Source organism: Phocoena sinus, chromosome 9 (genome assembly GCF_008692025.1).
Source record: "Phocoena sinus isolate mPhoSin1 chromosome 9, mPhoSin1.pri, whole genome shotgun sequence".
In the NCBI taxonomy this organism is placed as follows: domain Eukaryota; kingdom Metazoa; phylum Chordata; class Mammalia; order Artiodactyla; family Phocoenidae; genus Phocoena; species Phocoena sinus.
Genome location: NC_045771.1, coordinates 90,856,157 through 90,868,518, shown reverse-complemented (window position 1 = coordinate 90,868,518; position 12,362 = coordinate 90,856,157). Strand labels below are relative to the sequence as shown.

At 39.5% G+C, this 12,362-nt stretch overlaps 1 protein-coding gene across 2 annotated transcripts in view; it reads left to right on the top strand.

Annotated features, from left to right (window-relative positions):
• The first annotated feature begins 32 nt into the window (after nt 1-32).
• The window catches only part of COG5 (component of oligomeric golgi complex 5), a 293,055-nt gene continuing 280,725 nt past the window's right edge, over nt 33-12,362 (top strand). Inside the window, exons 1-3 of one of the 2 annotated variants that reach the window (XM_032642661.1) lie at nt 33-161; nt 5,720-5,859; nt 9,441-9,498. In XM_032642661.1, the coding sequence (XP_032498552.1) occupies nt 68-161; nt 5,720-5,859; nt 9,441-9,498 (292 nt within the window). In that variant the 5' untranslated portion in view covers nt 33-67. The remainder of the gene's footprint in view (nt 162-5,719; nt 5,860-9,440; nt 9,499-12,362) is intronic. The other variant, XM_032642660.1, reaches the window with a different exon arrangement.

Sequence of the window (12,362 nt, the reverse complement as noted above, 5' to 3'; positions counted from 1 at the left end):
GGGATTCTGCGTCATGACCTGGGCGGGGCGCGCCGCTGCTGACGCCATCTCCCCGGCACCTGCCAACATGGAAGGAGGCGACGGCGGCCTCGCTCTGCCTGGCCGTCCATCTCTGGGCTCCGGAGCGGCTGCAGCGACTGTCCGGGAGCTCCTGCAGGACGGTAAGGAGTCGGGGTCTAGCCGGGCCATGGGGTTGGGGGATTGTCCTGCTCCGCACCTGGGCCCAAGTGGTGGACTCAACCCTTCGCCTTGCGGAAAGTTTTCCTGTCTCGGCGTGACCACTCCCCTCCGCCCGGCCCCCTGGCGTCTGGGTGCTGGCCTAGCCAACCTGTTTCTCCAGGGACTTGCTGTCCCCTTCCCTTCCGGGTGTCCTGGGGACACCTGATTTCTGGAGGCTCCTCCTTTCAACTCTGCCCTCCACGCTCCTGGGGTTTCGCTGATGTCCCGAGTTCCCGCCCCCGGTGACCCACTGCTACCGCAGTTATTGACCAAAAGGTGAAGTGTTTGATTCCATGAGAAGTGTAAGACCTAGAGCAGATTACAAGCGCTTGATGAAGGGGGTCTCATTTTTAGGTAGAGTTGGAAACATCCCTCTGTTAATACCCTGTTAATAAATTTTTGGACTGCACAGGTGGCCCCACTTACGAGCTCGCTTGTTTTTTTTTTTTTTTTTTTACAAGTCGTTTATCCACAGCCATACGTGGGGGAGGGTTCGGAGCATTCGTTCAGGCTGGGATTAACTATACGTATTGAATATAGCAATCAAGTTTATTGATAGTTTTGGATAGAAGTTTCTAGAAATAAGAGGATAAGTTAGACATAGTATATTTGAGAAGAACATAAAATTGTATTAATGAAGTTAACATGCCCCAAACTTCTTTTCTTTCAGAATAAAGTTCAAATTTCTAAGATCCTTCTCATCTGTTCTTAATTTTCTTCCCTAATCTCCATAACGTTCAACCTTGTATTAAAATAATTAGCGTACTTAATCTTTTCTACTTCATTGTAAAACCCCTTTTTATATTCTGCAGAGTTAATAACAGTACCTTGCCTACAGTACGTGCAGAGTAAGTGGTTTTTAAAAATTGAACATCACAGTAAAGAAGCATATGCACACATATGTAGACCCAAATAGGTTCTAAACGAATGAAATAAAGTTCTAAAGTACTGTTTGTTTTCTGTGTTGTATGTTTTTTTATTGCCCTTAATTCCTTGCCTTCTGATTATAATTTACATACTTTTGTCAGAAGTTACTAATGATGTTTTCTGAACTAGATCTTGTTCTCTAGGTTAGGATCTCTGGCTAATGCATCTTTGTACCTTAATTTAAATTCAGGTTAACCAAGTTTTGAGCTCCGGATATATACGCAATTCCCACCCTCAAGTAGCTCACCATTTTGGTAGGAGAAATAGCCCTGTAGAGTTAGAAAGGTAGGCACCGTAATATAGTGTTGTAAGGGTAGCAGTAGAATTGTATACGAAGTAAAACATGAATACAAAAGAGGATGATAACTGGGAGTGGTTTAAGGGAGTGTCAGGAAAGGCTTTCTAGATGGAGTTGTTTTTGAGGTGTAAATAGGACGTTCCCAGGTGAAGTGGAGGAAACAGTACATGCTGTGCATGGGTATTTATTTCAGTTGGGTGCATTCCAGCAATTGTAATCAGTTTTTGAGGTAAACAGTCCTCAATTCTGCTTTCTGTATTTTCCTATTTAGTTCTCTTTCCCATCTTCCACAATAATTATTTAAATCTACTCTTTTCAAACCACTCCCTTCAAGCTCAACAAATGGTTTTCAAGTTCCCTAAAAAAAAAAAAAAAATCTTATTAGATATGCACTTCTTCTATTTCTTGCGGTTAAACCTATAAACTAAGCCTGAACCTGCAGTCATTCTTTCTTCCTTCTTTTCTGTTGTATTTTCAATTATAAAAGAAGTGAAGTCTCCATTCCTTCCTAAGGACAGTCCCTCCCCTTGGTGCTCTGGATTTTCTTCCTGTCTCCTCAAGGACCCAGTTACCCTCATTCTATGCCATTGAAATCACTTTGCCAAGGTCTCCAGTGACTTTCTTGTGGATAAATCAAATGGACACTGTTTCGGTCTTTATCTTACTTGAACTTATGAAAGGGTTCGAATCTTTTATTGAAATACTTGCCTCATGTGGCTTGTTCCATTTTTTAAAAAATTTCCTAATTCTCTAAGTGTTCTTTTTCAGCTTTCTTTAGATGCTTGTCGTCTTCATTTCACCCCTAATTGAGTAGTTCACTCCACTCTTCCCTCCCACAACATTCCTAAGGAATTAAACATTTCCATCAGTAACAGTGATCCACTGTGTCAGGGGTCTGCCAGTGATAGAGGATAGGATTGATAGGGTTGGTCAGCAGATGCATAGTTTGAAATTTTGTGAGGTGTTTCTGATGTGCCTCCTATAGGCATGAGAAAGCTAAAAGAGAAGCACGAAGGACAGTCTGTCTTCAGATGCCAAATCCAATGGCCAGTATTCAGCCTTCATTGCGTTTGATCTTTATAAGATCTTTGACACTACTGACTTTCTTTAAGCTGTCCCTTTTGGTTTTTTGCTGTTCTCTCCTGTTTTTCTTTCTCTCTGAACACTTAATTTCTGTGATTGCTTTCATTTCTTCTATCTACCCCCAAATTTTGGTGTTTTCCTGCTTCTGAGCTCTGTCGTTCCCGTTTTCCTTTTTTGTGCATTCTAAAATGTCTTCCTAAATCATCTGGTCTTTTTTTCATAGTTTGAAAATTAATATGTATACAAATATACACATATGGCCCGTACTCCTCTTCTGAGCTATAGAACCACTCTCTACTGGACATTTATCTCTTTTTTTTTTTTTTTTTTTTTTTTTTTTTGCGGTACACGGGCCTCTCACTGTTGTGGCCTCTCCCATTGCGGAGCACAGGCCCCGGACGCGCAGGCTCAGCGGCCATGGCTCACGGGCCCAGCCGCTCCGCGGCATGTGGGATCTTCCCGGACCGGGGCACGAACCCGTGTCCCCTGCATCGGCAGGCGGACTCTCAACCACTGCGCCACCAGGGAAGCCCTGGACATTTATCTCTTGACAGTGAACAAGCACTACTAATTCTACATAAAAAAAAATCTACATATGAACAAATAGTATAGGTTCTGCACATGAAAAAGTGAAATGAATTTTTTTTTTAACCCCTCTCCTCTAACCTTTTCCTTTGGTAGTCTCTGTTACCATTAATTGTATGTGGTAAGTTAGATGTGTGCTTGTTCCCACGTAGGTTAGATGTGTGCTTGTTCCCACGTAGGTTATCAGTTCCTTGAAGGCAGGGGTACATTCATGTTCATCTTTATACAAAGATTCCTGGTGGACTACTTTATGCAAAACTGAATTCCCTATGTCAGTTAATCAAGAAACTTGGGAATCATCCTTTAATTCTTGGTTTACCTAATCACCCATCTTTCAGCTTGTCTCTAAGTCCTATACATTATGGTGTCTGAATATTTGTCAAATTTGTCACTTCCTTGACAGTCTTATTGCTACTATCTTAGTCTTCATCCTGTCACTTAGGCTGTTAACATAGCACCTTACTGGCCTCTGTGGCTCTATTCCATGGGTGTGTTCATAAATTAGCGTCCTGGGAAAATAGAAGAAGCCCTGATTTTGTAGTGTATGCTAATTTTCATGGTGTAAATACCCTTACCACGGTCAGTTTTTTTTTTTGCGGTACATGGGCCTCTCACTGCTGTGGCCTCTCCCGTTGCGGAGCACAGGCTCCGGACGCGCAGGCCCAGCAGCCATGGCTCACGGGCCCAGCTGCTCCGCGGCATATGGGATCTTCCCGGACCGGGGCACAAACCCGTGTCCCCTGCATCGGCAGGTGGACTCTTAACCACTGCGCCACCAGGGAAGCCCCCATGGTCAGTTTTAAGATACCTACATGTGATGTCAACTGGCTCACAGAATTCCTGAGAGATTAACAGTTGGCTCTCAGGATCCAATGCGAGCCAGCCCCAGCGCACTACCGCGTGGCTAATCCCTTTTCAGTCATCCTCCATACAGCTGCCAGAAACTGTTCTACAACACAAGGCTAACAGAGCTCTTTCTTGGCTTTAAAACCTTAAATGGGAAATAGTCTGAACATTTTGAATATTTTACCAGCCTCTTTTCAAACTGCACCCCAACCTTCCTTTGGAACCTCAAATCCTATCATTCTTTACCGTTTCTGCCCAAAACAGACTGTGATCTAGACATACTTAAGTCAGTATTATCCTTATTCCTCAAAATATGCCATTACATTTGCTGCCTCTAAACCTTCCCTCTTGGAATAGCCTTCTCCACTTGTCTGCCTGGCAGGATCCTTAATTCTGAGAACTACTTGGCAAACTCGAAGGAAATGGGGTTCTCAGAATTAAGGCCAAAGTAGCAGTTTCCTTCTTTCACTCCACTACACTTTGAGAGTAGTCAAGAATGAGTCTTTGTTTTTAGCAGAATGATACTTCCAGCTGATACGTAGATTAATTCATGCATTCAACCAGTATTGAACACCTGCCATGTGTCAGGCATTGTTCAGGCTCTATGGGTGTGGTAGTACACAAAGCAAACTCATGGAGTGTACATTAGAGTGGATATAGACAATTGAAGTTTTCTTGTAAGTACTCTATTTTATAGCTTGTTAGTTTCATAATCTCTGTCAAGGCAGTCTTACGTATATCTACCATATGGCTAGGAGATAATTGTTTATACCTACATTGACTTCACTTCTGTGTATCTATTTTTCGTTCATAATTCTCTCCACTTTCACCCACAAATTTGTGGATTTGTGTACAGAAAGGTATCTTCTTAACATCTAGCATCACTTCTTGTTTTAAAATTTTTATTTATTTATTTTTTGGCTGTATCGCGTGGCATGCGGGATCTTAGTTCCCTAAGCAGGGATTGAACCTGTGCCGCCTGCAATGGAGGCGCAGATTCTTAACCACTGGACTTCCAGGGAAGTCCCTTTTTTTTCTTTCTCTTACGGGTCTACTTTCAACATGGTTTCTCTTTCCATTTACTTATTTCACCCATAAATCCAAAATTTCAGTAATACCTGTAAGTTTGCATTTGCCTACTTCTATTAAAATTTCAGATTCACTTTATTATAACAGTATTTGTGCATCAGTCTGGAGATGCTGGAGACCATAATTATCAAATACAGTCAGTTTTCCTATTGTCATTGTCAGTGACCTTGTTTTCTTGTGTTAAAAGCTGTGGTTAGTAGTTTTTTTTTTTTTTTTTCAATCTTTTACTCAATATTTTCCTTTTGACTCACTGATTAAAAACTAGCTTTTAGGAATATGCATAGTAGTCCAGAGCGTGGGCTCTGCAGCTACACTGCCTGGGTTCAAACAGTGAAGTTGCACAAGTTGCATGTCCTGTCTTTGCCTGTCTCTTCACCTGTGAAACGGGGAGAATGATAGTTCCAACAGGGTTGTGTGAACATTGAATGAGTTAGTATGTATAAAGTGCTTATATCAGTGCCTGACGTGTAGTAAGTTCTTAGTGAATTTTACCAATCTCTTCTGCTGTTGCTACCGCCTCTTCTCATTTACAACAGAAAGCCTTTTCAGTACTTTCTGGTGTATAGAAAGACCTCAAAATATGTTAACTATGATTATAATTGTTCTGTTGTTTAATATCTGTGGTTTGGTGCAGTGTAATTAATAAGGATTTTTTCTTATTTTTTTTCCCAGAGTGTTATAGTGATTTTTTAAATGAAGACTTTGATGTAAAAACTTATACTTCTCGATCTATTCATCAAGCTGTAATTGCTGAACAGCTAGCAAAACTTGCCCAAGGAATCAGTCAGTTGGATAAAGAACTGCACTTACAGGTAATTCCAATTTTCTGGATCATACAATTTTTTCAACGCAGAGTGATAATATATCATTTTTATAATCCTTTTATTATTTAATCTAAATGCATATTTACATGAACAAATGTATATTTTTCCAAGTATATCTTTGAAAAGTTTTCTGTAAACTACTTTTTGTTATTTGAAAAATGGATATACCTATCTCTCCAAAACCTTTTATTCATACTTTGTTTTCATCATCTTAACTGATATGGAGAGAGTATAGGTAGGCAAAAAATAGGATGTCTTTGTTAAAGATAATAGAAAATAGAATTTTGGAAGCAGAACAGTGTGAATAAGAAAAACTGGGATGTTCTCACCAGCAGTTCACACTTTATGAGCACAAAATGTAATATTTGATGAAATTACAGAAAGTTGATAAATTTGTGGTGGATAGAACACAATGGGGGGAGTTAGGAGATAGGTCCAAATCTCAGTTGTGCTGTTAACTTTCATATCATGTAATGCCTTTGAGTCTTGCTTTTTTTATTTTTTTAGAAAAAGGAAAAAAACCTATGGAATGGGTTGGAGTGAATAAGGGGGAAGAGGAGATTGTAGTAGAAAATCTTGAAGGTTCCTTCCTCTTCTACAATTCTGTGATTTTTATAGGGTGGTTTTATGGTGTACTTTCTAGTGTTGCCTTTCTTTCTGAGTAGGCACTTAAATATTTAAATGAATGAACAAATTGCATGAATAAATGAACTATTTTCCAGGAAACCTAGATCTGGTATAATGAGACATGTTCCCTTAAGTTTTTCGTGTCTTACTTTATCAATTAAAAGAGCAGTTTGGGGCTTCTCTGGTTTCGCAGTGGTTAGGAGTCTGCCTGCGAATGCAGGGGACACGGGTTTGAGCCCTGGTCCAGGAAGATCCCACATGCTGTGGAGCAACAAAGCCTGTGTGCCACAACTACTGAGCCTGCGCTCTAGAGGCCACAAGCCACAACTACTGAGCCCACGTGCCACAACTGCTGAAGCCCGCATGCCTAGAGCCTGTGCTCCGCAACAAGTGAAGCCACCACAATGAGAAGCCTGCACACCGCAACGAAGAGTAGCCCCCGCTTTTCGGAACTAGAGAAAGGCTGCGCGCAGCAGTTAAGATCCAACGCAGCCAAAAATAAAAATAAATAAAAAATAAATAAATTCAGTGGTTGAGAGTCCGCCTGCCAATGCAGGGGACACGGGTTCGTGCCCCAGTCTGGGAAGATCCCACATGCCGCGGAGCGGCTGGGCCCGTAAGCCTGTGCGTCCGGAGCCTGTGTTCTACAACGGGATAGGCCACAACAGTGAGAGGCCCGCGTACCGCAAAATAAATAAATAAATAAATTTATTAAAAAAAAAAGAAGTATATATTATAGACAGTTCTTTAAAAAAAAAAAGAGCAGCTTAGTTCAGACTGGGGTGACTTTTAAGGTCAGTTTAAAATTCTGATTATGTAATTAGAGATCAATACTTATTGAGAAACATTTATACGACAGTTTTAATTGTCAGGCTTTGCTTTTAGGCTGTGCGGATAGAAAAATGAAAACATTTCCTGGCTCTCCAAGTATTCACAGACCAGTGGCAGATACAGACAGAAATAATGACAGGCAAGTGATGCCTGTTTTAAATAGAATAGTACAAAGTGTCTGTGGGAGCAGGGGAAAATGCACTTAATTCTGCCTAGGTTTCTCAGGGGGTAGCTTTTTGCAGGAGCCACCTGAAATTCTTTCTGCCTTTTTGTGGTTGGCATTTTCCTTATTCTTTGCATATAGTACCTTCTCTGAAGGAATCAGTAAAAACTTAAAATCTGTTTAACATCTCGTAGAGGGGGCAAGTTATGCTTACAGTGGTTCTGGATGTAGGGTGGAGGAAGTCTCTGATTCCTGGTATGAGATCTAAACCTGCTACAATTGTTTTTCTGCAGAAGCGAAATTGGGATAATGCTAACCAAACCAGTAAATAAAATATAATAAAAATAATTTAAAATATCATTGAGATTGGGGCTTCCCTGGTGGCGCAGTGGTTGAGAGTCTGCCTGCCGATGCAGGGGACACGGGTTCGTGCCCCGGTCTGGGAAGATCCCACATGCCACGGAGCGGCTGGGCCCGTGAGCCATGGCCGCTGAGCCTGCGCGTCCGGAGCCTGTGCTCTGCAACGGGATAGGCCACAACAGTGAGAGGCCCGTGTACCGCAAAAAAAAAAAAAAAAAAAAAATATATATATATATATATATATCATTGAGATGATTAAAATTACAAAAGGTGTACCGAAGTATGTATTAGTCAGGGCTTTAGTACAGGAAGCAGAAACTGCTCTAGGTATTTAAAGCAGGAAGATATTTAATACAGAGGATTGGGTGGACAGCTAATGGAATGAGTTGAAGGATCTACCACAGGTGCAACACAGAGACCTGGAAGCTCCTGCTGTTACCTCCCATGCCACTGCTAAAGTTCAGCTTCTGGGTGCTTGGTAACTGAACTCTGGAATGATCTATAGGGCTGTCTCAACTGTCTCTAAATCCTCAGGTCTCAGGACTTTGCTTACTAGCTGAAACAGTAATGGGAAGATAGTTTTCCTCTTTCTTCTGTCTTCTAAATCTGTTGGAAAGGGGAGTCTATGAAATTGTAGTTTTAGGTTTTTCAACCTTTCCAGAGTATCACAAGGGACAAAGAATAGAGAATTAGAAAAATATTCATCTTGTTAGGATGGACACATTAATGACCATATCAGTGGACTGGGGAGAACTCAGATGTCTTCTGGATAAGAGACATAGGAGTCCAAAAGTAACACTTATTTTAGATATGTGATAGAGGAACTTGGTAGAATGACAAGTGACGTGTGAAACAGGACAAAGTAGAGGATTTAGGCATTCCATTGAATGAATCTTTGCTGATTAGGAGCTTCAGTTTACAGACTAGACATGAAACTTCTTATTCATTGTAATAAAGGGTACAAAATAATAAGGATTCCTGCATTGTTCTAAAGATTTGCTTGATTTCTTGGTGTTTCTAGGACTGTCTTGTGTGTAGCCTTTAACTCTTAACTTTTATGGGTTTTTTTTGATATGACTATTCACACTGCCCTAATTTTCTTGAAAATACCAGTCTTCTGCAGGGAAGAGGATTTGCTGTGACATTAGGAAGCTGGAAGCAGAGAGATGTTTAGGGAGGCGCTGACTCTGCTTTATCTTTCCCAATTAGAATGTGGTCTTGATGATGCTGAATTAAATGCAAGAACTAAAAGAACTGATGTTTGAAAACACTCTTTAAAAGGGAAGTGTGTATTAATTAGCATGGCAAGAATTAGCTGGTTTTTGTTTTTCAGTTTGGGCAGAACTCCTCCTGCACATCCCCTTAGGAAACCACGGGGCTAATGAAAAGACATCTTTGGCTCTGTGTTGAGCTATAGCGTGTTTGTGTTCCCACCAGTCATTCAGCTCAAACACACCTTTATAACCTGTATTTTTTGTACCAGCATTTTCCCACTTTCCATAAAGAGAGAGCCCTTCAATTCTACTTTGTGGTTACAAATTAAAATACTTAATACTTGGAGTGCTGATTATTCATTCTTGATTTTCAGGTTGTTGCAAGACATGAAGATTTATTGGCACAAGCAACTGGGATTGAGTCTTTGGAAGGTATAGTTCCATTAACTATTATACATTGTACAGAGCTAGCCCAGGGCTTGGAAACTTCTGTGAAGGGTCAGAAAGTAAATAGTTTAGACTTTGCAGGCCATACTGTCTCTGTTGCAACTACTAAACTCTGCTGTTACAGGGTGAAAGCAGCCAGGTAATATGGAAACGAATGTGTGTGGCTGTGTTCCAACAAAACTTTAATAAAGCTTTGCTGACCCCTGAGCTAAACTCTCTGGGTTTAAATCCTTGCTTTCCCACCTACTAGAAGTGTGACTTTGGACAACTTACTTAACCTTTCTGTGCCTCAGTTTTATCTATAAAGGAAGAGTATTAATATGTACTAATATGTTATTTAGAGGATTAAATGAGTTAACAAAATGCTTTGAACAATTCCTGGCACATATTTAGTGCTTTTATAACTGTTAGTTAATTAAAACAAATAAGCAGGGGAATTCCAGTGGTTACAGTGGTTAGGACTCCACACTTTCACTGCTGTGGGCGCACATTCAATCCCTGGTTGGGGAACTAGGATCCAGCAAGCCGCGTGGCGTGGACAAAAAAAAAAAAGAAACAAAAACAAAATTAACTCCACTAAAGTAGTGGAAATAGGCTTGAATTCTTTCCTATTTCTTTGAAATGCTTTTCAAAAATGAAAGTATAGTAGAATGATAGTACATTGGATTTTTATTATGAACTCTCTTATTTTCGTTTGACTACATCTTTTATGAATTTGTCATTCTCTATTAAATTAAACTGCATCTCATAAATATGAAATGTTAATATTGTATTTTCCATTATCACTTGTGTTGTGATTACTATTAATCATTGCACATCAAAAGAAAGCTAAGTGATTTTTCCCTATGTTGATGAAATTCTTAAGGAAGAAGGATATTGCTTTCTGTGATGCAATATTCTTTAATGCTTCCTCTAGTATTTCTTATGTGCACTCAAAGATGTTATTTTCAGCATGTGCACTGTTTCTAAGGCATCCTGATGAAGAACATAGTATTTTGGAGATAACGGTTTGTTATTTGAATATTTAGGATAGATATCAGACTATGTTCATGGGAAAATTAAGAGGCTCTAGGTACTGACTTATTATGGAAAATTAATTTTCTTTAATCTCATAATATTTTTATATGTTTCTGGAAGCAAGTAAATAATACCTTGTTTTTAATGGTAATTTTTGTAAACGAATAAAGGTTTTTTTCCTTTATAGAAACCCATAGGGATGTCCTGGTAGTACGTTGATTCTGAGTGTATATAGGTGTAGATGAATCATCACAACAGAAATACTTCTCATTGTGGTTTTCTTTTTCTTTTTCTTTTTTTAAAATTGGCCACACCAGGGATTGAACCTGGGCCACCACAGTGAAAGTGCCGAGTCCTAACCACTGGGCAGCCAGGGAATTCCCTATGTGTGTTTAGTTCTATAGTGTGCTGATTTTCCCCAGAGTGCTTTTCAGTGTTTAAAACATTTAAAATATGCTGTTAGACTGAGTTAGAATGACAATCCATTGGGTGACTGTGTACAGTACAAAGGCTGACTTCTCTGAATTCCTATGATAATCTAAGAATATTCTCCAGATTATTTGAACATAAGTCAAAGTATGAATCAGTTAGTATTCATTTTAGCATGATGTGTATTTCTAATCATTTATTAAACTTTTTGAGATGTGTGTTATGTATTTGAAAATGTATTACCCCAACTTCTACTTCATCTGCTTTTTCTCCTATATATGTAAAATTTTGGCCATATAATTCATTTGGAGATTTATTTATTTAGCCTATTTTATTAAAATTTACTCTCTCTTCATTTTTTGTTTATTTATGCATTTAAATTTTAATTGAGAATTTGTTAGATTCCAGGCAGCTGTAACAATATACAGAGTCCCTGTCCTTATGGAGTTTGGAGGTATATTTAATTAAGCCTATTTTATTAAAAAGAGATAGCCTAATTTCTTCATTTATTTGCTCACTCAGTCAAATAGTAATTGAGAACTTGTTAGATACCAGGCACCTGTGAACAATAGAGTCACTGTTCTCATGATATTTATGTTCTAGGTAGGGAGTTAGACCAAAAAAAAAAAAATGTGTAAGTAGGGAACTTCAGGTACTTTTAAGTCCTAAAAGAAAATAAAATAGATGATGAGGTAGAAGAATGGGAATTCCTTACTAGCTAGGATGGGCAGGAGGTGCTTCTTTGAGAAGATGACATTTAAACAGATCTGAATGATGAGAAAGAGCTACCACATGACTATCTGGGGAGGAGAGTGTGGTAAGCTGAGGGACCAATAAATGGAATTAGCGTGGCATGTTTGAAGGGCAGAAAGAAAAGGCTAGTATGACTAGAGTTTAGTGAATGAGGGAAAGAATTGTAGATGAGGTTCTTGGGAAGGAATTTTGATTTTCATTCTAAATGCAATGGTAAACAATTGGAGGGTTTTAATTAGAGATGTTATGTGATTAATGCTCTAAAAAGTTTTCTCTGGTGGCTCTATAGGAAGGCAAGAGTAGAATCTGGGGTACCAATTTAGAAGCTATTAGAGTAGTAGACATTGATGGTGCCTTGAATTAGTGGTGGATATAAAGAGAGAGAAGTGAATGGGATAAAATGGGGGTAGAGCTGATAGGATTTGTTGATGGGAAATGAAAAGTCTGAGGGAAAAAAGTCACCAACAGTGATTCCTAAGATTTAAGTCTGAAAAATTGGATAGATGATGGTATGAGTAACTGAGATGTGTCACACTGGAGAGGATCATGGTGGGGCAGAAGTTATCTTGTTGGGTGTCTTAAATTTGTCATAAGAAAGTTCAGGGCTAGAGATTTGTGTGTGTGTGTGTGTGTGTGTGTGTGTGTGTATA